The 25466-nt window shown below is 41.5% G+C and overlaps 1 protein-coding gene across 2 annotated transcripts in view; it reads left to right on the forward strand.

Annotated features, from left to right (window-relative positions):
• celsr3 (cadherin, EGF LAG seven-pass G-type receptor 3) overlaps positions 1 to 25466 on the forward strand; it is a 125538-nt gene that overhangs the window by 98370 nt on the left and 1702 nt on the right. For both annotated transcript variants that reach the window (XM_037772995.1, XM_037772996.1), the window contains 15 exons: positions 1856 to 2047; positions 2132 to 2318; positions 3753 to 3920; positions 4634 to 4760; positions 6362 to 6568; positions 11761 to 11935; positions 14306 to 14418; positions 15822 to 15901; positions 17022 to 17148; positions 17420 to 17539; positions 20210 to 20307; positions 20818 to 20909; positions 21122 to 21295; positions 22473 to 22667; positions 23630 to 24680. In XM_037772995.1, coding sequence (XP_037628923.1) covers positions 1856 to 2047; positions 2132 to 2318; positions 3753 to 3920; positions 4634 to 4760; positions 6362 to 6568; positions 11761 to 11935; positions 14306 to 14418; positions 15822 to 15901; positions 17022 to 17148; positions 17420 to 17539; positions 20210 to 20307; positions 20818 to 20909; positions 21122 to 21295; positions 22473 to 22667; positions 23630 to 24680 — 3106 coding nt within the window. The remainder of the gene's footprint in view (positions 1 to 1855; positions 2048 to 2131; positions 2319 to 3752; positions 3921 to 4633; positions 4761 to 6361; positions 6569 to 11760; positions 11936 to 14305; positions 14419 to 15821; positions 15902 to 17021; positions 17149 to 17419; positions 17540 to 20209; positions 20308 to 20817; positions 20910 to 21121; positions 21296 to 22472; positions 22668 to 23629; positions 24681 to 25466) is intronic.

Below are 25466 nucleotides of genomic sequence, written 5' to 3' on the forward strand. Positions count from 1 at the left end.
AGACAATGAATTTCACACTCAGTTAATGCTCTTAGCTACACACACACACACTGATTGAATTCCTTTAAAAATACCATCCACCCAAAACTCATGAAAGTTACCAACTAGTGAATCTTGCATCACCAGCTTATTCTTCCAGTGGTAACAGTTAATCCCAGAGCTGAAGAAAATATAGGCTTACCTGTCTTGGCTGACATGAACTACCTGCTTTTATTTCTTTTCTGTGAGACTCTCATCTCTCTCTTACTTCCCCTTTGGAATACATCCAGGATGCTGTTAGATAATCTTAAACTGACAGCGTGATGCAGGCGGGGAGTGTAGAATTAGCAGCAGTGAAAGCAGAAGGAATAAGAAATGCAGCCAACGCTGAATTTCACACTCCTACACACACAAACACAGACAGCTAATGCTCTCAGCCAAATGGGATAGAATGAATAACATGGGGAAAAGATATGGATGAATCTGACACACACCCATCTGTTAGCTTCCTAATGTATGAGTTCCTAATAAGTTTTTTTTTTTCTTGTTGTTTTTGGTCATTAAAATGCCAAATCTTCAATTTTATTTTACCAATAAACCATTTGTTTCTCCATCAAAATGATCATTACAGACTTTTGAAATCATAAAACCAGACACTCTTTCTCCTCACACACACACAGTCTGTTCTATTGAGTGATCTCTCTGCTCTCTCAGTATTGAGTGCCGTTCCACTTCTGTTTGCTTGGTCAAGTGTTCACTCATTATTGAACACTCCACATTGACTATGTACTTCCTATTCGCCACCTCATTTCCCATAATACGACAGTTCCACTTCTCCACTGTGTATGTGTGTGTGTGTGTGTTTATGGATTTTGAATTGGCTCTTTACACCAAATCCACAGAGAATAAATCGGTTTATTGACACAGGCAGTTCTGGTTTCCCCTTAAATTGTATGTAAAAAGGGGAAATTAGTTGTATTTTTCAGTTAAAAAGAGGAAAATTACACCGAAAATCAAGTTATTTTATTGTTGTAGTGATTTTCAAGAACAATTAGAAAACGGTGTGTATGGCTACGGTTTAATTTTTCATCAACCGATAATTCGGGAGGTTTCAAATGTGCTGTTGGAGCTGCAGGTTTAGCAACATTAAATTATTACCACTTTAATTTAGAGACATTAAGTAGATTACTGTCAGTCTGTAGTGGCGTCTACACAGCAGTTTACTTTGAGTGCCATGTGGTCAACGCTTAACGGCACAAAACAGGATGAAAGTGTTTTTAGTAATGCTTTTAAATACTATCCTCTGAGATATGTTTTTGTGTCATGATACTCTTATGAGTTGTGATGCTTTTAAATTCCTGATAAAAATCACATCAAATCAAACAAAGACAGATTATCTTTCAAACATTTCATGATTCTTTGACCGGCTTCTTAGCTGAGACTTGTGGTGTACAGTACAGTATGTTGTTGTTGAATGCTACCAAGATAATCGTTTTTTATCTTTGTTAAAATTATAAAGTGCTCAACTGTACTGTCCAGTACAGTAATAGATAGTCATTTATCTTACAATATGGATCAATAACTTAATAAACTCATCTATGAGGAAACATTTTTACTGTTGGAACAGAGGCTAGCTTCATAAAGGGGGCAGAACTTTGGCTCTCTATATCCTCTCTACAACAGGAAGCAAATGGAGCAAGAAATACTCCTAATGCCGACTGTGGTGTGAGATATAATCTCATTTCAACTAGTCACATTATTTTATGTATATTATATATATATTTATGTATACTGTACATTAACAAACAGCTGCCACTTGCATCGTGTCCAAAGTTTTGTGTTCATGTGTTTTTATTGCTGCTTGTTTGTTTGTCAGTCATGAACCTGGACCGCGTGGAGAACCAGACCCACGTGCGGCGGCGTTTCCCACGTTACCACACCACCCTGTTTCGCGGCCAGGCTTTGTGGGATCCTAACACCCACGTGATACTGCCCCCTGCTGCCCTGGTGCCACAGCGACAGCAACAACAACACAACTGGAAGGAGAAAGAGCGGACAGAGAAAGAGCGTAAGAACTAACAGAATTAAAGGCTTGAGATTATAAGTGTCTGAATATACTGAGTACGTATTCACACAGACTTCTCCATTTCAGCCCCGGCCCCTCAGAACGCTGCTTCCGCCCCTGTCAGTATCTCAGCCAATCAGACGGGAGAATACACTGCAGCCAGACGCACTGTTTCGATGCCAGAGCCGCCCATCACCATCGTCATCTTGCTGATCTATCGCAGTCTGGGCGGCGCCCTCCCTCCCAAGTACCACACAGACCGACGAGGAGTGAGGTGGGAATCAATCACACTTAGAACAATAAAAATCTGATTACAGCAGAAAGGAAAGAAACGTGCTGGATATAGAAATATGAATTACCCATGAGTCTTTTATTCAGTAGCAAACCAGAATGTCTTTTATATAACAGGAGCATCACATCATTAGAAGCACATTATCTTTAATTATAACCAGCAATTAAAAAAAATGATAAATCAAAAAATAATAATAAAGGCCAATAATCATTTTGCCTATGAAATGTGAGGAAAAAAACAGGGTGCCAAGGTGACATCTTCAAATTGCTCATTTTGTACGACCAACCACCAAAGATATTCTATTTACAATGATGAAGAATGAAACAGACAAAAAAGCTGCAATACTCACATTTGAGAAGCTGGAATTAGAAATGTTTGGCATATTTGTTGATGAATATTTTAATTAAATGATTAATGGATCTTTTTCACAGCAGACATTTTGCCTTGTCATAGCAGGAAAAGCACAGGTGAAATTGATAACAATATCGATGCGCAGTTCCATTAAGTGTCCCAGTAAACCAGCATGCAAAATACCAGATCCTGCTGTCTTGGTTCGGACTACGGAGCCTCGGTGTTGTTGTTTCATAAATATAGGCGCAACTCTACCGGTTCCACACAACGTGATTGGTTGATGCCTGTATTTGCAGTGCGAAAGCTCAGAAAAATCTAACTTGTTCTGGAAAAAAAGTACAGTACGTTGCTTTTTCTCTGTGTAATTTGTGGAAGTATTCATGACAAAAACAACAGTTCGAAAAAATATATTGACGTTAGGGCTGAGGAATATGGCCAAAATCTTCTATCACAATACCCAGTCATTTCATATCTCGATAGCGATATATATCACGATATAGCATGTTTTCTGGTAATTCAATAAATAAATATTAATAAAAGTATTTTCTCATTCTAAGAACCTTTTAAGAACCTCATAACAGTTTTAAGTTAAATTATAGAGAAAAATTAAAAAAATAAATATATGCCCGTTGACGTGCGAATTAATGGTATAAAAAAAACATCCCCGGTGTGTAAAGGCCTTAAGACATGTCAAAATGTCTGCTGTGAAAAAGGTCTATTGACCATCAGAATTCTAGTCAATTAATTTTCTGTCAGTAGATTTATAGGTTAATAGACTCTTCAGCTTTGCTTCAGCATCATTTGACCTCTCCTCCCATCCCTCTCCCCCTCCCCCGCTGCTCTTCCTCACCTCCGGGCTTAATTACAAAGTAACAAACTGACCAGTTTTCAGTAGATGTCAATAAACAGTCATTTAAGTCTTCTCTAGTAAACCGAACTTGTTCCTCTCTGCTCACCTCGTCTCTGCCTTTTTTTTTTTACCGTCCTAACCAGGACATCAAACTCTGCTTTCTGTCTATCTAGTAGAGACGTACGGTAACTCCGCTCTCTCTCTCTCTCTCTCAGGCTTCCCAGACACCCGGTAATGAACTCCCCGGTGGTCAGTATCTCTGTCTACAACAACCAGACGTTTGTGGGAGGACACCTGGACCAGCCCATCCTGCTCGAGTTCAAGCTGTTGGAGACGGCCAATCGCAGCAAGCCACTGTGTGTGCAGTGGAACCACAGCAACCAGTGAGTACAGATTACACTGGTTCATGTATTCCTACACAGACATACACATACAGTACATTAGGGCTAGGTATTGTCAGTTACCTTGTGGTAGTATATGATGCTTCACACTGTATTGATACAGTGGGAGTGGACAAATATGCTTGCTTTATGCAAATGTATGTATATATTTATTATTGGAAATCAATTAACAACATAGAACAATGACAAATATTGTCCAGAAACCCTCACAGGTACTGCATTTAGCATAAAAACATATACTCAAATCATAACATGGTAAACTCAAGCCCAGCAGGGAACAACAGCTGTCAGTGTGTCAGTGTGCTGACTTGACTATAACTTGCCCAAAATTTCATGTGATTATCATAAAGTGGTCATGTCTGTAAAGGGGAGACTCTGAGCAAGTATGACGTGGTTGATACCAATGGATATCTTAGGTTTTTCTAGTTTCATGAGATGCCAGTATCTTCACGCTAGCTTTAAAATTGAGCCGACTACAAGGTAAAAAACACAAGTTGTGTTAATACGTTAAAGAAATTTGTGGCGTTAAAACAAATTTGCATTAATGCATAATTATCTCGTTAACCTTGACAGCCCTACACATAATACAAACACTTATTTTTGCAAATAGGATACAGTTAGTTTTTCATGTCTTTGTGTCTTCACATCCTTGAACATTTGACCTTTTATTATAAACCCTCTCTCTCTCTCTGCAGGTATGAGATAGGAGGCTGTTGGACAGTCAGGGACTGTATGGTGGTGTTCAGGAACACCTCTCATGTCCGCTGTCAGTGCCAGAGACTGGGCACCTTCGGCGTGCTGATGGACAGTTCACACAGAGAGGTTAGTGATCTGTCAGTGGAGAACTACCCACTGATATATGGCCCACATATTTATAAATCATTTCATTCATATTCCTCTTTATCATATGAGGCATGTGGTGGATTCATTTAACATTTCCTAACCAGTGATCCTGCTGTGTGAACATACACACCAGTTTTTACCAACATGTCGGGTTTCTTCTTCTTTTTTTCATTTGAACATCTCAGCTGGTAATTGCTGGATTTAGTCGGTGTAAAAGTTTGAAATCCCAGAGAATTAAATCCTGCCTGACATCCTGGAGGCTGGAGGAATCCTTGTAGGAATCCTGTAGAAAATTTTCACAGTTTAATGCAAACCCCCATCGTACGTAGCCCAGCATACTAAGTGATGATGTATCAGACCTGACGTTTGAGATGGGACTTGTGGAATCAGAAACCACATGTCTTATGATTAATTTAAGTTGTGAATTTCTTCAAATATGTATAGATTACATTGAATTATTAAGCACTTCAATAAGATGTTTATTCATCATCATTAGTCCAGAGCAATGTGAAGAGGAGTGTCTCATTTCCATTCACTGGCTGTAGATGTGCCCAGATATATAGATCTGCTAGTATGCTTGGTCTGTTGTATGATTCATCTGCTTCCTTTTATTTTCTCTTTGAAATGCTTTGAGACTTGTTTATAATAAAGGCGTATGAAATTGCTTTGCTAAACAGGATCGCTTGTTTGCCCGGGGCTAGTTAAATCCCACATCAGGCTACTAAATCTAGCAACTCACTTGCCCGATCGGACGGGGTGAAAAATAATTAAACACATTGTTATTATCTATAGCTGAAGTAGCTAAGGAGGGAGCCATCTCGCACATGCAGAGTACCGATCGGGCACTCCTGAAAAAATGTCGGTGGGTAAAGACAAAGTTTATGAGCTGGATTAACCTGCAAACAGGAGTTTAGCTCGTGGAGTTAGAGGATGTGGGCGAAACTCCAGATTAATTTACTTAAATAAAGATTAAACATGATAATTAACTTTAGTCTTTGTTGTCATTACATAACCACTAATTGATAAAACAATTTATATAGGGGCCAGTAAAAATTTACTTTGAGCAAGTAGATTTCTGAAGAAAACATTAACGTTGAACCTTGTTGAATACAGAGGTCCTTTGTTTCTCTCAATCCTTTGGAAGACTTTAATATTTAGCATTACAAAGCAGACGGTATTCTGCGCAGTTAGACGACATTACATTTCATGATTTGTAGCAACTTGCTGGCTGATGCAGCTTTGATTTCTTCTTTTAATTTCATCAAGCTTACTTGCTTTCCAAATAATTGAACATCTCTGATATAGATAGTGTCAGTTCACACTCAGTGAAGCCAGACAGATGACTGAAGTTGCAGCATTTCAACAAATTAAAATGATTCGTTTTCAGATCATTCATCTCTTTGCCTTATTTCACCTTGTGGTTTTTAATCCCTTTGTTTGCCTTGCCTTCCCATTTTTCATGTTTTCCTCACATCTCCTCTCTCTACTACTACTCCCCTCCTTTCCTCTGCCCTTTCTCTCCATCTACACCCTCTGAAATGATATAAATTCATCTCTCTCCCTTCTCTCTCTTTGAGCAGCAGCTGGAGGGGGATCTGGAGACGCTGGCCCTGGTCACATACTCCTCCCTGTGCGTCTCCATGCTGGCCCTCCTCCTCACCGTCCTGGTGCTCTCCTGCCTCCGGGGCCTCAAGTCCAACACCAGAAGCATCCATTCAAACACAGCGGCGGCCATGTTTTTGTCGGAGCTGGTGTTTCTGCTCGGGGTCAATCAGACGGAGCAGCAGGTAGATACTGGTGGGGGGTTGTGTGCTTGTGTTTCTGTAGTTTGTTCTGTAATGTCTTTGGCTTGCCTTCCTCTTTTACCCTTCATATCACTGCCCCTCCAGTTCCCAACTTGCAGCGTTGTGAATGAGCAAACATTTGATTTTGGCCCTTAAAATTGTCTCATTTTTAACCACGTTTTGCAGATTTGAAGGTGTACTCACCTCCATATTGTGGCCAGTAGTTTAAAACTGCCTTCTTGCTTTATACTGAACGTAATATATCCCCCTTCTCTGGTGCAGCTCTAAAGGACATATCAAGACATCTCTGTCTTTTTACCTTTCTGTATCACTCAGTCTTGCTCACTTTGTGCCTCTCTACATCACATATGTGTGTTTTTTGCTGCTTCTTTTACTGTAAGTCATCTTCCTAGAGAGAGGCGAAGTCCCGCCCCTTCCGATGGACCACCATGGGACCTTATTTCAGAAAAAATATGTATTGTAGTTAACAGCGAGAGACATTTGAATTATGCCATGAATCCCACATATGATGTTTGTCAATTTAAAAGATCGTTTTGCAAGTCAAGAATGTTAAGACTGAAAATACATAATTAGAAAGACGACACACTCAAAAGTCGCATAAGTCTGTCTCACTGAAGCTACGATGCCTGTGTGTTTCGCACTGGCATGTAATCACACGAGCAACGGGTCTGACTCATTCTTTCACTTCCCGTTTGATAAAAAGACCAGGAGTCACTGGATAAAACACATCAGGTCAGATAACGTTACCTTTGTACGTGGAACATAGCTAAGTCAGCTAGCTAGCTAGTGTTGGTGACATATATTGTGTGAGACGAGGGATGTATTTCACAGAGCGGTTTCACACAAAACTGAATGATACTACGTAAAAACCTACGACGAACTGCGACTTTCTTGACTTGCCAAATGATGTTTTAAATTGACAAACATCATATGTGTGATTCGTGCCACAATTCAAACTGTATAAAACATGTTTTTGTCTTTCGTCGTTGTCTATCGTACTTATTCTTTCCAAAATAAGGTCACTGGAAGGGGCGGGACTTCGCCTCTCTATTATGCTCAACACTTCCTACATTTTTCCTCCTCCCCTGTCCTTGTTCTCTTGTTTCCTTCCTCTCTCCTGACCACTTTCTCTTTCTGTTTTATTACATCACAAATATGTGTGTGTGTGTGGGTGTATGTGTGTGCATGTGTGTTTAAAGAGCAGCCAGTCTTGTACAGAAGGTTCTGCAAATATGTGCTCACTCAGCATGAAATCCAATTAATTAAGCTGTAACCCCCACACAGTCGACTGTACGGCTCTTACAGTGCGACTTGTTACTTCTAGCCGAACAATATGTTCTCTAATTCATGTGCATCATGCTTGGGAGAGCATGTTAGTGCTCGCAGCGGTCCTGTGTGTTTGTGTGCACACTTGGTTTCAGTCTTCCTATCTTTTAGTGTGTAACTTGTGTTGGGATTCCTGTGTGAGTGTGAAATTCATCGTCTGGCTGTATTCTTGCCAAGTCTGCTGCTGTTTGTGTGTGTCTTCTCTGGCTGTGTTGTTAGGAATCTATACTGAGCTTCTTTTAACTTTAAATTCTGGGACGTACAAGTCTGCTCTCCTTATCTTAAAGATGTAGAGCGCTCAGCTGTAGTATTTGCTGAGTGAAGTATTTTTCTTTTGTCGTAAGAGTCCATGAAGGTTGAGAGAGAGTTTACATTTACATCTTAGGTGTTTACGACTGCAACAGCTTAGTGATGGCATAGTTTGTTTTCTTTGGTACGAACTGAAGTGGAAAAGTTTTCAAAGCATTTCTATATATAATTTGTTGAGGTCATCATGTCACCAACATGAGCCTTTTGGTTATGAAAAGGGCTGCAGCTATCGATTATTTTAGTAATCGAGTATTCTACCATCTATAGTGGTTATTTGCATAAAAACACATAATTCAAAGTAGAATGGCGCTCAGAGAGCGCAGACCTCTGCCAAGCTGCCCGAGTACGATTGCCCCCCCTCTCCGTGCAGCTTGCGCCATCATCCACGTGTATTTTTGTTTATGTTGAGATCAGCTGTACGCAGCGGAGCAGCGTAAAACACTTCATTCAAACTGGACAGAAACAAAAAAAAGCTCACCTAAACCGTCGTCGTCACTCTTTCCAACAATCACCAAGTGTGCTTTGGTCAAACTCAACCGTAAAGTTTAATGTGAAAAAACAACGAATCTACAGGTGTCCCCCCCCCCCCCTCCAGCCCCGCTCTCTCTCTGTCCCTCTCTCTGTAGGCAGAAGGAAAGAGGCAGGGTGACGCGTCAAGAACGCGTCATTAGTTACACTGCACATGTATTATAGCCTGTGGTGTTAATGCACAGGCTGAGCAGAGTCATTAAGTCATTTCTCGCAAAAAACTACATTTTACAAGATTACATTTGAACACATCATGATAATGTTATAATTTACCTTCGCCCAATGGTATTTTTACTGAATAGACCTTGGATGCATCATAATGTAACTCGGTGCAACCTCCGTTAACATTAGCTGTTAGCTCCGTTAATTATGCTGCTCACCGGCTGCTAACGTTAACTAGCTCTCCTTCTGCCGATTTCAACAGGGATTTGTTGTTCAATTCAATCTGCACACCGTTGATTAGCGGCACGGCAAACCCACGCCCCAGAGTTTGCCTGGGCAGGAGGGTTAAACGAAGCATCGCAAATAATTTGCATCGATGATTTTTGGTAATCGAGTCACTCAAGTTTCTGGAGGAATATTTCCAGCCCCAGGTCTGAATATTAAGTGTCTGTCCTGTTGGCAGGCTGCAGTCAAACATCCCAGAAAACCTGGGATGGACTCACAAGAAGCTTGTTCACTAGACGTTAGAGCATTTTGTCAACTGTAAACCTCAAAGATTTTGACAGAGGGAGAGTCGAAGCGAATCTGATTTCAGTCCTTGCAACTTAAGGCAAAACAGGATGGATGGACAGCTTGAGCCTTTTAAGCTGTAATCCTCCTTGTCTGGTGTTTATATTAATTAAGAAATCAAACCAGACTGTTTGTTCTCACTTCATTTTGTTACACTTGGTATTCAAAGCATGACTTTGAAGGCTGGTTGTCAGTTGCCAGCAGCCATCTATTTTAACTCACAAATTTGTGCCTTTACAAGTTATTAGATTTAGTTTTTTACTTCTGACAAACAGCACCACAGTTCTCTCAGAAGACAGTGACGTGCCCTTTCAGATGTGTAGGTGCCGTAATTCAGAGCCACTTGAGTTTGAATGGCATCTTTCTCATCTGGTTAAACAAACAACACAGACCGAAGGCCCCAGAGTTCAAATAAACCACTTCAGACATGCTCGAATGCAGCCGCAGGGTAATTTCTCAGAAATTATTCATGGAGAAGTTCAGCGTCACTGCCAAATCAAACAGCAGCACTTAACTGACAAAAGTGATTTGGAAGTTTGTCTCCGGCCTTGACAAAAAGTATTGAGATTCATTCCTCATAATATGCAATCTAAACCATGGCAGTACAGACCTCAGATATTTAGGTTATCATCTATTAGCGCTGATTTGAAATCCTCTCAGCATTCATGCAGCATTATTTATGGCATAAAGACAAAGTTTTCCACGTCCATCAATACTATTTCGTGGATATTTCAAAAGATGAAGAGGAATACATCAACCATGGACCAAGCTGAAGTTTTATAAATATCTCTCCAAAATTATTCCTAATATGTATTACTAATACTGATTTGCTGTTTGTAGCAGTTCATTACCTTAAAAGCTCATGAAAGCTTGAAATATACGATTTTAAATTCAAACAATTGGAGCAAATATGTTTCAACTGAGCTGATAATTCTCATTAAAGGTACAATGTGTAGGATTTGGCGACATCTAGTGGTGTGGTTGCAGACTGCAACCAACTGAGTACCCCTCCGCTCACTCCTCCCTTTCCAAGACTGTGGTAACGAGAGCCACCGAGTACAAAACCGTGGTAACGCCGTTCGCCTCGCTCAGAGGCCATCCTTACTATAATAACACTACTGTAAGCTGCCCTCACATGATAAGACATTTGCTCTTCACTCACCGCGAGGTCGGGCACAGAGCCTTGCAGAGGCAGCAGGTAAAATATGTCACCAAAAACAGCAAAAGGAACACCATTCACCGTTTCTAGGCAACAACAACAGTTCCAGTTGATCTCATTGGTTGTGCTTTGTTTTTTTATTTAGTGCAAAGAGACATAACAGGTGAGGCAAAACAAGACAAAAAAAGTACAGTACATTGGGTAACATGAAGGTAACAGTAATGGCAACGTAATAATCTGGGGTTGGTCCTTCAATTTGCCTGGTGGTACCACAGTTGTGCACTCTGTGGCTCACGTTACTGCAGTTTCACAAGCATGTCGGAGAACTACAGTGGCTTTCAGGTAACGTAAAAACCTGAAAGGCTTTCTCTAGAGCCAGTGTTTGGTTTGTCCGTTCTGGGCTCCTGTAGAAACATGGTGGACTCCGTGAAGAGGACCCGCTCCCTATGTAGATATGAAGGACTCATTCTAAGCTAACGAAAACACAACGATTCTTAGTTTCAGGTGATTATACACTAATGAAAACATAGTTACGAATATTATATTCAATTTCTGCTAATAGATCCCCTAAAATGTTACACACTGTTCCTTTAAAACCAGGAGACAAGTTAGCATTATATTGGTTTCTTGCTGTTTTTACCATCGTAAACAGATTATGTTACATGAATGCTTCCAGACTTTTACACACATAACTGCCATGACAACCACATTACCTGCCAGGGCGTTCTTTACTAAGAACACACCCTTGGGTGTTATTTCTATAATTCAGCACATTAACAACATTCATTTACATTCATATCAGGTATTTTGAGCATTTCCTGGAGACAAACTGTAACATGCTGCCATAAACTCTGTTCATTAGTCGCGTTGGTAATTAAATCATGAATGGCTGTTACTTCATCGCTGACACCTGCTGCGTTGTAATAAAGACATGTTGGTCGCTTGCCAGGATGTCTGCTCTGCAACTGTCACCAAATCAATACAAGGGATTATATTTCTTATTTCTCACAATCTTATCATCTTGTTTCATCCCTGCTTCTCCTCTTTTCTTTCTCCTTCTGCTATCTTCACCTTTTCCTCCTTCCTTCCTTTAATTATTCTCTTTCTCGCCCCCGTCCAGTTCCTGTGTACGGTCGTCGCCATTCTCCTGCATTACTTCTTCATGTCCACGTTTGCCTGGATGTTCGTTGAGGGCCTTCACATCTACCGGATGCAGACCGAGCAACGCAATATCAACTATGGCGCCATGAGGTTCTACTACGCCATTGGCTGGGGCGTGCCCGCTATTATCACAGGTAACACATACACAGTAATGAGGAAATTTTCCCGACGGTTAATAAACCGGTGTTACCGATTACACCGGACATTTTCCAAGAATAAATGACGCTCAATATACGTAGAGTGCTTACTTTGATCATTAACGTTGGATGGCTGTGTCTCTGGCCTCTCTGGTCGAGCTTTCGCTGCCGAGCTGCAGGTTTCCAACTGGCGCCGCTGCGCCTCACACACCGGCTGTGAACGCTCCGTCCTCCTCACGGTTAATGCCTCATTAACGTTATGGTTCCCTTATAGATAGGCGAAGTCCCGCCCCTACCGGTGGACCACCATGGGACCTTGTTTCGGAAAAATATAGTATAGTAGTTAACGGCGAGAGACAAATACCTTTTCAATATCTTTGAATTGCGTCATGAATCCCACATATGATGTTTGTCAATTTAAAACATAATTATGCAAGTCAAGAAAGTCGCAGTTTGTTGAAAAACTGTTGAAGTATCAGACTGTGAAAATACGTAATTAGAAAAACTAAACACACCCATCAAAAAAGCAAAACGACAGTAGGGACGGTGGGCAATGTTGTCGGTGTGTGCACGACCATCATGTAACATGTTGTAACATCAACTACCGCTGCAGCCTACTAAACAGTCACACACATGCAGACACGTAAGATCTCTGTGATATGTGTCGGGAGTGTGTCTATGCATCAAAGTCCTCGCCTCATTTATACATTCATGACAACACACACGGTCATATATGTGCACAGACATGCACATCACACACACATTAACAGCGAGTCTGGCTGTGTAGATAAGGTGTCCTATTGACACTCATATTAAACAGGTTTCTGTGACATTTTAATATAGAGATAGTAAAGCACATACACACACACACAGACGCAGGCAATTTCTTCCTTGACACATACGGTAAGCAAGTAATATCTGTCTGCTTTTTTCTGTCTCCCTGCTTCTTTTACACACACACACGCACACACACAAACACACACAAACACACACACACATGCTGTCAACTCCCCTCTATCTGTTGCTGTTTCTTTCACTGTCACACACCGACCGCTGCCTCACCTTGCCTCAAGAGTGGATCTGTCTCCCACAACACACACACACACACACACACACACACACACACACACTGGCTGCATGTCTCTTTCCTCGGGCTCAGAGGTGTGTTTAATCTGTCTGTCCGTCTTTATTCAGGCTCTTCCTGTCTCTCTCTTACTTTTGCAATTCAATTTAAAAAATCTTTATACCCACAACTGTCAAAACCTCAACAGTTGTCCAAACAAGGAATAAAGACTTCACAGTACATGCCACAAATCTCCCAGCAACCTCGTCTGGTGCCGACATGGAGGTGTGGTCTGGTCGTACAAATAATGGATGAATAAAAACTTACTTGATTAAGCAGATAATGTGTAAATTGTTGTGGTGTGGATGGTCGTGAGTTCAGTGATGTTCTCGGTAAAAATGATTTGCAACCAAATCTAGGGCTGCAACTAACGATTATTTTCATTGTCGATTAATCTGTTGATTATTTTCTCGATTAATCGATTAGTTGTTTGGTCTATAAAATGTTACAAAATGGTGAAAAATGTCAATCAATGTTTCCCAGAACTCAAGATGATGTCCTCAAATGTCTTGTTTTGTCCACAACTCAAAGATATTCAGTTTACTGTAATAGAGGAGGAAAGAAACCAGAAAATATTCACATTTAAGATGCTGGAATCAGAGAATTTTGACTTTTTTTTTTTCCTAAAAAATGACTCAAACTGATTAATCGATTATCAAACTAATTGGTGATTAATTTAATTGTTGAAAACTAATCGATTAATTGTTGCAGCTCTAAACAAATCCAAAAATTATTTAGATTTTATCTTTACTATTTTGTTTTTAGCACTAGTCTCCTTCAAAACACACAAGTTTAATTAGCTCAGTCACAACTTGAGAGAATCAGGTGGATATTAGTGTAAAATAAATACAAAATAGTTACAACATTTGGCTCATATTAATGTTGGATAGTAATTTATGGGAAGCATCAGTGATTAATTCCCTGTACAAATCAGTACTGGGACTGAATCAATATTCTGAAAACGTATATTGACATCTCTGAAGGCAGAATAATGTAATCATCATTTACAGCCACTGTTTCCAATGAGTTGATTACCTTCAACGTGATGTTTCGTCACCTGAAATTATTATTTAAAAAATATCTAATGATTAAAAAGATGAATAGCTAACATTACCTGGGATGTGTTCTGTTATGTCTCTGACCTTTCCTGCCACTGTCATTCAGGTAATTACATGCTGTCACATCCTGTACTGCCTCTCTCTTCCTGTCTGATGTGTCCGTGTGTCTCTGTGTCTTGGCTGCAGGTCTGGCGGTGGGTTTGGACCCAGAAGGTTACGGGAACCCAGACTTCTGTTGGATCTCCATCTATGACAAACTCATCTGGAGCTTCGCTGGTCCCATTGCCATCGTCATACTGGTAACTGTCTCCCTTTCTGTGTGATATACTGTAGTTAATCCTAATGTATGCACAAACATAGTTGAATAAAAATATAGTGTAAACAGCAGGCAGTAGGGTTGGGGAAAAAAAGGTTGATTCACCTATGCAACGTATTTACGATTTTGTAATCCATTTTTTAATTTATAAAGAGAGAGCTCAGAGTTAGCGACGGACTTGGCAAAGTTAGCGGAAGTATACATGTGACTAAGTTAGGTTTACAAAATAAGGTATTAATAAAAAGTGGATATACAAAATACATATATGGAAATAAGATTAAATCGATTACATAAACCAGAAGTATAAAACTTTACATGTCCCTTATAAATGAAAAAGAAAATACCACTAATTTGTGAGGGAAATGTCTTTATTCTTTGATTTTTTTGGGGTTGCTGGAAAAAATGTAATAACTAATTCCTGACAAGGACTGGTATATTTGACTTTAGGACATCTCTGACTACATACAGACACAAAATCGAGCATTTATACTCTATAAATTTAGATATTTTCCAAAGTAAAAGTCCCTAGAAGTGTATGATTTAACTTTTCCCCATGGTCTAGTGTTAAAAAAGTTAACAAAAATCGTAATAAATTGTAATATCGAATCGCAATACTTGTAGAATCGCAATACATATCGAATCGGCACCCAAGTATCATGATAGTATCGAATCGGGAGATAAGCATATCGTCCCAAAATGATCTGCAATAGGTGCTTATAATCATAAAACTTAGTGCAGATAAGCTTAACTCAGCTTACTAGGCTCAATATCATCCTAAAGTAAACTCTTCTTCAAATAGAAATGTACAGAAACTTGGCTCCTTATTCCCTGCCTTTGAATCGCTGGCTGGATACTCTCCCAAAATTGACCAAATCATATCATTAGTGGCCGCGCTCCAAATGAATAATACAAACACAACCCACTTGAACTCTGCAAGACCATAATTTTAACAACTTCACTGCAACATCGTAGACAGGAAACTGTGCCAGGTTTTTATAATGCTTGTGAATAATTTCAGTGCAGCGTAGCCAGTAATCAGTCTCATTCATTTCTAACCTTTAGTCATACCTGTATTTATTACTTCCATCCTTTTGTTGTGTCTTCGCTTCTTCTGTATAATTCATTTATTCAGCGACTTCATTTCTTTCCTTCACTAATTTGTCTATTTGTTGTTTAAAGGAGGAACCAAAACAGAATTGAGAAGCAATTCCTAGACTTGAATGTCTTTGTCCTTTAATAAATGTACCTTTTTTTCCCACATAGATGACTATTTTATCCACATTGATTTAGTTCCATCTGTTTATCCTCATCCGTGATGTTGCTGACGGCAGTTATTGATTAGCTGGAATGCATTAAAAATGTTTGTATTGATTTCCCTCTATCCAGATGAATGGAGGGATTTTCATGATTGTAGCCAAGATGTCCTGCAATCCCTCTCAGAAGGAGACCAAGAAGCTCCCCGTCATGTGAGTACCCACCCACCAGGGTTAAATTACTTTGTTGTGTATTTTTCATCATGGTATGTGAGCTCTTCTATTACTGTAATTTTAATGTTTTGGGGAAAGTTTTGATTTATTTCAGGCTTCAGAGGGTACTGTATAAAGATGGCACTTTAAAAATGGTCTGGTGACTTCAAAATAGCCTTTGCTGAACCCAGCTGAAGCATGAAAAATGAAATATGAATTACTATACAGCATACATAACAAGTGACTACCAACAACCTCAATAAAACTATAAACTATAAATCTCTGCTTAAATTTCCAAACAGCGTGGCTTTTATCTTTTGTGTCTGCCGTCATATGAGCATCGCAAAGCCGTGGGGAGTGTAGTTTTGAAAAATGGTTTGTGGCTGGTGAACTAACAGGGAGCAGAGGGGAATACATCTGTGTCATTCAGTCAATGTTGATTTGATAGACAATGATCATGTCAGTTCTTGTTATTGATCACATCACATGTGCATAAACGACACAAGGAAATCCCCTTAACCCCTCTTTGCCTCGCTCCCACATCTCTGCCTCAGTATTCATTGTATGGTTTCTATACTGTCATCTTTTCCTGCTGGTTCTCACTTCCTGTCACTCTTGTGTTTCTGTCTCTAAATTTCTTCATTACCCGTATCGTGGGCATCAATAAAGAATTGTCTGTGTGCAGATAATGGATAGATGTCTAATGACCACATTGTTATGATGTCAGAAGTAAAAGTATATTGTGGTATGAGGTGGCAAGAGCTGGTTAACTAGCCGGCAAAGTAATCAGTGTTATTATTGACATCCCAGTCAAAGCTTATTAACCGTGTCATTAGCTTGTACATCCAAGTTGTACATGTAGAGATTAGGGATGCCACGATACCAGAAATTTGGTTGATACCGATACCAGTGAAATTCCACAATTCTCGATACCAATTCAATACCATGGTAAATAAACAAAAGTAAAACAATAAATCTCATGTACTTCAACATACACTCATTTATTAGGAGTTTGCATTTTTTTTATTAAATGATGTTATTTACTATTATTATTTATTACTGTACTTCTCATATTTTGTCAGAGCTTCTCCCCCACTGACGTCTGTGTTTCTCTCTCCAGTGCTACTATCCGTAACGCCTTCCTGCTGCTGCTGGTGGCCACCTCCACCTGGCTGTGTGGTCTGATGGCTGTGAACAACAGCATCGTGGCTTTCTACTACATATTCGATGTCCTCTGCCTCGTGCAGGTATGAACAAAGTGCATGTTTACATATATACATGTTGGTTTACTCTAGCACTGATTCAACTTCCATCTAGTTCATTACAGCTTTTACATTTTTACATACAGTACGTCAAAATAACTGGCCAAATAATAGTTATTTTTGCTCGAGTAAAAAGAATAAAAAGGTAGTGCGTGTCCAAACGAAAATACATTATAAAACATCTGCAAGGATCTTGCAGATTAGCACCTTAAACTTAAACTTTCTACCGCTCTCTCTCTCTCTCTCTCTCTCCCAGGGTCTGTCGGTGATGCTGGTCTTCACTGTGTTCAACTCCGAGGTTAAGGAAGCCTGGAGCGTAGCCTGTCTGGGTAAGAAGAGCCCCGGAGAAGACCCACCGAGAGCACCACAGAACACTGTGAGTTACACACACACAGTTACACACACTCTGCAGCTCGTCTCTGCTGAACCTAAAACTTTTTATTGTCGTCTGATATCTTGGTCTGAAATAACATTACTATGCAATCATTTTCACAGCATATTAGGCTTATGCCGATTGGCTATCAGATTGTATAAGGGATGATCGACAATGTTTTTTTCCTAGACCATTATTACGATGATTTTATCAGATCTAAGTTGTTGTAAAAATAATCTAGAATCATTTAATGATGTTTCTGGTGGAACGCTATGTCCACCCGCTGAATCCTGTTAATCAGCACGAGTGCAAAGTGAATTTTAAATCCTTATAAACTGCCTGCTTTCTATGGATCTGACACCCTGCATATCTGTTCTCTAAATGCCTGCACACCAAAACTTTGCTCTGCGCTCCATAAGAGTAGTTACATTTATGGATATGATTTGGATTGTGATATAACAGATAAGATAATAATGTTAAACGGAACATAATGCTGTGATATAGTCAGCACATTGTGTTAATAAATATTTAAAGATATTTGAATCATTTACATGAGATATAATATTATAAAGTGATGGTTATTATTCCACAATAATGACTTGCGGGGTGAATATAAGACCCTGATGTGAAGCTGTAAATCATCTCAAAGCCATTTACTATGTTTTATTCTGTTCCACAGTATTCTCTAAATGCACATCCTCACTGCGTCCATTACTAGAGCAGCACAAAGGCCCTCCTGCCCTCCATTCCTCCTTCCCTCCATCCACCCATCCATCTTTCCTGTCCTCGCTGTCTCCTCTCCTTCTGCCTTCAGGGTCTGTCGCTGACCCAAATAAAACAATATACCGACCAGTGGAGCCCGGCCCGCTCTTCAGCCCACTTCTACAAAAGCACTGTGCAGTGTGTGTGTGTGTGTGTGTGTGTGTGCGTGTGTGTGTGTGTGTGTGTGTGTGTGTGTGTGTGTGTGTGTGTGTGTGTGTGTGTGTGTGCGTGTGTGTGCGTGTGTGTAACCCTATCCTGTCTTCACATATTTTCTTCAGTCTCTTCCATCTCGTATGTGTTTTTTTAGTTCATTGCACTCTGCTTTCTTTAGCCTCATTATCTCTCCTCTATGCTACTGCCAGTGTGTGTGTGTGTGTGTGTGTGTGTGTGTGTGAAGGTGTGTATGCATGTGCACAGTCCAATATCCCCTTTTTATCCCTTCTTCTATCCAGTGAACTTCATATGTGGCCTGGATGTGTGTATGTGTGTGTATGTGTGTATGTTTGTGTGTGTGTGTGAAGGTGTGTTGGTTTATACGTAGTTCATTTCACCCTTTTAACCCCCATTTCCTGTGAAGCTCTTCCGATCCATCACTGAGCCATCTGGGGCAAAATAACTGCATCTTTCCAAAACTATTATTAGACACAAATGACCACCTATTCGCATCCTAACGCTTATCTGACTCACACCGTGTGATACGTTATTTATGACTGCAGTGACCTAATACAGTATAGTATATATATAGTAGCTTCTGCTCCACGAGCTTTTAGCCTCCTTCATATTTATTTTTTTTCCTGGTCAGCTTTCAGTAACTATAATAGCTCCCATGAGTCTCGGGAAGCTGTAGGAAAATATCATGCAGGTTGTTTTTGAACGTTAACGAAAAGAAAGATGTCTTGACATGGTTCTTAAATTTTATCCACCTATTATAGTACTAAGTAGGGCTTTACCCAAATCAGATTTATTTGATTAGAATCAGATTTGGCTGTTCAATACGAAGATTCGACCACTAGTTACTATTTTTTTACATTATCTGGCAGTCAGAAAATCTATTGACATGACTTTCAGTGATGATTTCGACCACTTTAACAGAGTCAAATAACGTCTGCCACAGTTTCATAATGAATCAAAAATATTTTTATACTTCTCAACCGGTGGGGTCCACACAGTCTGCCCGGGGGATTCAACTCGGTGGGTCAGGGATGGCCGCTCGGTGTGGGAGGATCCCCGCGTGGGACCTCACCCCTGTTAGGGCACCAGGGTGAGCCACGACTGACTCTCGGCCTGGAAAGGCCCGGGGTGAATGTGACTCGCGGCTCCGGCTGTGAGCATTACAGCACCCCTCACCCAGACATCGCTGCTTTCCGGGGCTGTTTAGTGTTTGCTGCGCCCGCTCTCCCTATGGGGACTGAGGGACGGGGCCCCCTCGCTTAACTTCAACTGTCAGCCGGGGCGGACTGTCCTCCGAGGTGCGAGGTGTCTGCGGCGTTGTCCAACCCACCCAACCCGTCTTGAAACTCAGACCCTGTCTCATTTACCAGGCTTTGTAGGTACTGTTTGTCATCTAGCCTAAAACGACGGCTCGACTTAAAGAATTTCATGTCGACTGAGGGGTCACTGACAATGATTCAACTCATTTCAGGGGGCAGCTCTAGTACTAAGTACTCGTTATCTTAGGATATGGATAGGAATCTTCAGTATCAGAAAGAAATCCTCTATACAAAGATGAATTATGGAACAGACGCTAGAGGAGCACAAGTAGCCCATAATGAGGGTGGGATTTCAACTGTTGATACACTTCAGTATGTGGTGTAAGTGCAGCCATGTTTAAAAAGCATCATGAGGGAGGAAATTAGTTTTTATTTTTCATTAAAATGATTGATGTAAGTCTCTCAACCTTGTTGTGTTCAGGCTCAGAACCCCTATCACAACGCATCTCTGCTGGAGCAGAGCGGGCTGCACCGCATCACCCTGGGAACCTCCACCATCTCCTCCGTCAGCTCCGCCAGGTATGTAAATACACAACGGTTCACTTCACACACACATGATGCATACACATCAACAGCTTTCACCAACAAACTAGAGATGAATTTGGATGGAAAACATCCACACTGTGGCTGTTAGAGTAGATTCAAACCAGCATAATTCCTCCTGTAGTTCAAGAGCAAATGGTTTAATACCAACAATGTTCAAGTGATAATAAATTATTAAATTATTTGGGAGAAAGTTGCTTCAGGGAGGAAATTCCCTCGCTAACAAAAAACCCTGTCGTGCATTTAGTGGGTCAGTGGGGTAAAGATGAAGACGATTGGATGGAACAATGTACTGTAGTGTATGTAGAGCAACACTAATGTACTCTGAGAGTGGCTGTTGGTGTCTTCACGGCTCAGTGAGTGCCTTGTCTGTCTTTATGTGTGTGTATGGATGCTCTCTGTTTTTAATCTGTATCCTGCACGACTGCATATACAGTATACTGAGTGTGTGTGTGTGCGCTCACTTCTCTCCTCTTTCCCCATTAGAGAAAATCTTTTGGCTCGTCAGACTCTGGAACAAAACATCGTCCAAACTGGAGCAACAGACCTGGATGTCGCCATGTTCCACAGAGACGGAGGTGAACACACAAACACACAGTCTTAACGAGCAGTGGTGACACTTTCTCCATTTCTTCACCCCTGTTTCTCTCTTTTTCAATAAAGATTAAGCTTACATCACAATGGAGAATAACAACGCTAGCTCTCCTTCTTCTATATTCTTTTTCTCCTTCCCTCCTCTCACTTGTTTCCTCTCTCTCTCTCTCTCTCTCTCTCTCTCTCTCTCTCCTAGGTGAGGATTCGGACTCAGACTCCGACCTCTCCATGGAGGAGGAGCGCAGCCTCTCCATCCCTTCCTCTGAGAGCGAGGACAACGTCCGTCTCCGTGGGCGCATCCAGCGGCGATTCAAACGCTCCAATCACAGCGAGCGTCTGCTCACAGAGCCCACCCACAACGGCACCAAAGGTAGACGGAGTACTTTAGTGATTTTCAAATGATTTATCTCGACATTTTCACTAGTTTTTGCTTTTTAAGGCATTTTTTTGTCACAGTTAAAAAGCCACTAATGTTTGGAATAATAGAAGATTTAGGAGTCGCCAGTTAACCTGACCGGCATATCTTTGGTTTGGAGGACGTAACCCACACAAGTATGGCAATTTAGGTCCCTGCTGTAGAAAGAAGTCCACTCTTTCTCAGATATATGGAAACATACAATATGTGTAGGCACAAAAACACACACACAACTATAGAAAATGTCAGTCATTAATCAATACCTTCTTTCTTCAGATACACATGGAAAGATATCATGCATAATTGAGTTTATGCACTTCAAAGTATGTGATATATAAATGTCATGTATATGTAGAGCTCTGTGAAAGGTTTCACTGTGAGAAAAGGCCAGACGTGCAAATCTATAAATCCATATAAGTAATCCATTTTTAGCCTAATAAGCCATCTGGATCATATGAACTCTATGAGGGTAAAACATGGACCGAAGCTGTCAGTTGAGTAGAGGAGGACAAGATCCAGATTGCCAGATTACAGACCAATCAATTCATCGATGCAGTCAAAGTGAAGGGCCGGAGCCTTTTTACTGGAAGTCACAGTGTGAAGATGGCGGTGGATTCGTTGTGACAAAGCATTAAACCCCTCATCGATTCAGTGAAGCCGTCGACTGACCAGAGGATTGTGCATAGCTGAGTAAAGGCCTTTACACACCAGGGGCGTAACAAATAAACAACATGAAAATGGGAAATACTTGACTGCAAATATTTCGCATCAAAACGAAAAAAAAGAAAAGAAAAAAGACTACACAAACCTAAACCACAACAAATAAATGATGTACATATAACAGATAGTAACTGTAAATTAAAAAACTAAATAGGAGAAAAAATGGTAATAAAATAATAATAATATAAATTAATAAATAAAAATTATAAAATTAAATGAAAATTATAATAAGTTCGATTTTTAAATGTTTTCCCTTTTCTTCTCTTAATCACTACTTCAGTGAGCTTTTTTGTTTCGTCATCATTGGTTGATAAAGTCTTGACCTGACTTGAGAACATGTTTGTGTAAAAAGGAGTCTGTTTTTGGAACAACAGAGTAACCAGAAAGTGTTTGTTCTTTTTGTGTGTTACAGATCTGGATGGTAATGACCTCCTGTCCTACTGGCCCGCTCTGGAGGAGTGTGAGACCCACAGCCTTCAGAAGTGGGGCTCAGAGCGCCCCCTGGGGGGCGATTACAGCAAGGACGCTGCCAACAACAACCAGACGGACGCAGCGCTGACCAGTGGGGACGAGAACGGCCTCACCCAGCAACACAGGCACCGCAAGGGTGAGAGAAACACTGATACATTTTGGATTCACTTTTAATATTCTAATCTTTGGTTTGTCCTTCCTGTATGTATAATGCATAAAAGCATGGCTTATAAATTAAATGGTAGTGGAGACAATGGCACACTGACACTGTCTATGAAACCTTTAAAAACTTCATAAAGTAAATGTATTTAACATTGATTACCAGACTTGTTCTTATAAGAAATTGTATTTTTGTTTCTCTTTCTTTCTTTGCTATAAATATCTACTCTTGCAACAAGTCATATGATAGTTACATTTGCATCTTTTTGGCCGTGCATCTTTAGACATCAGTGTCTGGCTTGTCAGCTATAAAAATATTATATCCTGTCTGACTGATGCAGTCCCCGTCATCAGGATGAAAATGGGGCCTTTTGCCAAGAGGAAGATGGAGGAGATGTCAGCTGTGTGAGCTGAAGCAGCAAAACATAATTTAACACACAGCTCAATAACTGAGAACTTATCTGCTGTATGTGCAGTTTACATTTGAATTATTTCAGCACACCCTCCATGTGACCCTAGCAGTGCTAGATGTAGCCTCAGTCTAAATCTGCCCCTAAAAGCATGGGTGATACTGTATGTAGAGTGCAGTGTGTATACTCAGAATACATGCATATATAATTAGCACATGCACACATACACACAAAGGTGCACCACACATGCAAAAACACACACTGAGAGTGAGTAAGAATAAATCACTCATGTTGCCTGGAAGCCTGGGTGACATTTTAGTGAACCTATTAATAGACGAAGCACATGAACACACACACTCACACACACACACACACACTGCTTCTTCCTGTGACTTCACTCTCTTCTATTCCCTCATCACACTTCCTACCTCCTGCTTTTCCACCCTCACCTTCAACCCTCTGCACTTTTTACTCTCTTGTCCCGTCTCCTCCTCTAATGGAGTCTCCTGTTCTTATTTTCTCGTCTCAGGCATCCTGAAGAATCGTATCGGCTGTCCCCCGGCACTCCAGGGTCTTTCCACCATGGGCCGGGTCCCCAGTGAGCTCAACTGGTACCGAACCTCTACTCTGGGCCACCGGGGCGTTCCTGCAGCCTCGTACGGTCGCATGTACTCCGCCACGGCTGGTGCCGGCGGAGGTTCCGGCTCTCTCTCCCAACCTGCCTCCCGCTACTCCTCCAGGGAACACCTGGACTCGCTGTCCCGGAGGCAGCTGTCCAGGGATCCGCTCGGGAGGCAGACGGTTGGGGGGTCGAGGGACCGACTGGACTCCCGGGGTTCCAGGGAAAACCTGGATCTCTTACCCAGGAGGAGAGAGCTGGGGCTGGGGCAGGGAGCAGGACTAGGGGGCCTGGGGCTGGATCACCAGCGAGTCTCATCATCCAGGGAGAACTTGACTGGATCCAGGGACAGACTGGACAACCATGGTAGCGTCCACGCCTCCAGGGAGGACTTGAGTGGAAACGGAGGGGCGGGAATGGAGGGATACCTCAGCGGATCGAGGTCGCAGCTGAACTCGCTAACTTGGCGGCAGGCCTCGTCCCGGGAGCACCTAGGAGGGGCGTTGATGAGCAGTAGGTCGAGGGAGCAGCTGGAGACCAACGGAAGCGGTGCCCAGGCTCAGCCGTGTCGGGAGTGGCTCCGCACGCTGCCTCCCCGCCAGCCCTCGCACCCCGACCAGCCTCCCTCCTCCTCCCCTCCTCCCCCCATCCATGAGGAGCCCCAGCAAGAGCAGCACCCGGCTCACGCCAGAGGACGACTGGACTCCGCTCCTCCATGTAGGTACACCGGTCAGACTGTCCCCCAGGGCGCAGGTTCAAATCCGAACCCTCTGGGTCGACAACCGTCCAGTGAACACCTGGATATTCTGTCCTCCATTCTGGCATCCTTCAGCTCCTCCGTCCTCACTCCTCCCCCCGCTGCCTCGAACCCTGGGCCTAACGGCTCCGCCCATGGACCCTCCCCCTCCCCGCCCCAGTCAGCCGCCTCCCACAGTGTATCTGAAGTCTCCCCCGACTCCGAGTAAGTCCTTCTGTGTTAATATACCTGCCTCCACTAACCCTCTCCTGTCCCTTTTCTATCTTCTGCTACGTCTTTAACTCCTCATCATTTTTGATCCTCTGTAAACAAACTTTTACTTTCCTGCATCTCCATCACCTGATATATCTTCTTCCTCAGCAGCTCCATAGGGATCACGTCCACTCTTCAACTCCTCTATTATTGTTCCTCTCCTGTCTTTCCCGTCTTCTTATCTCAACCTTACTCAGCTCCCTCTGTTCCACTTCCTACTTTCCAGCGTCTGTACCTGCTCGTCTGTTGTGTCTGTTTTTGTTCTCTCTCTCCCTCCTCTCTCTTTGTCCTTTTGCCTCTAACAGCTCATTTCCATTATTGCTCCTGTATTTACTGTATTTTTGGTGCCTTCAACTGAAACTCGTGAGCTTGTGTTTACAACATGGGATGTCGTGTACACAATGTGCTTGGCGTTCAAGTGGTTAAGTCGTGAGAACACCGCTGTTAAGCAACCGCAATATTAACGTTACTGTCGTTTTCCTCAGACATATTGTAAAATTACGAAGAAAAACAATATACGACTAAAATTACAATACATTCACTTTTTAAATGCCAAAAAATAAATTTCCATGGCCTCCACCATTTCTGACAACATCAACAAACACGTCACAACTCGTGAACTCTGAGCTTTCAGTAACTTTCCACTTACGAGGTCGTGAATACCACATGAGGGGGACGTTCATATGGACTCTTCTAGTGAACACGACCCCATTTGAAGGCACCATTAGTCATTATTAT

This window comes from Sebastes umbrosus, chromosome 6 (genome assembly GCF_015220745.1).
Source record: "Sebastes umbrosus isolate fSebUmb1 chromosome 6, fSebUmb1.pri, whole genome shotgun sequence".
NCBI classification, from domain to species: Eukaryota; Metazoa; Chordata; class Actinopteri; order Perciformes; family Sebastidae; genus Sebastes; species Sebastes umbrosus.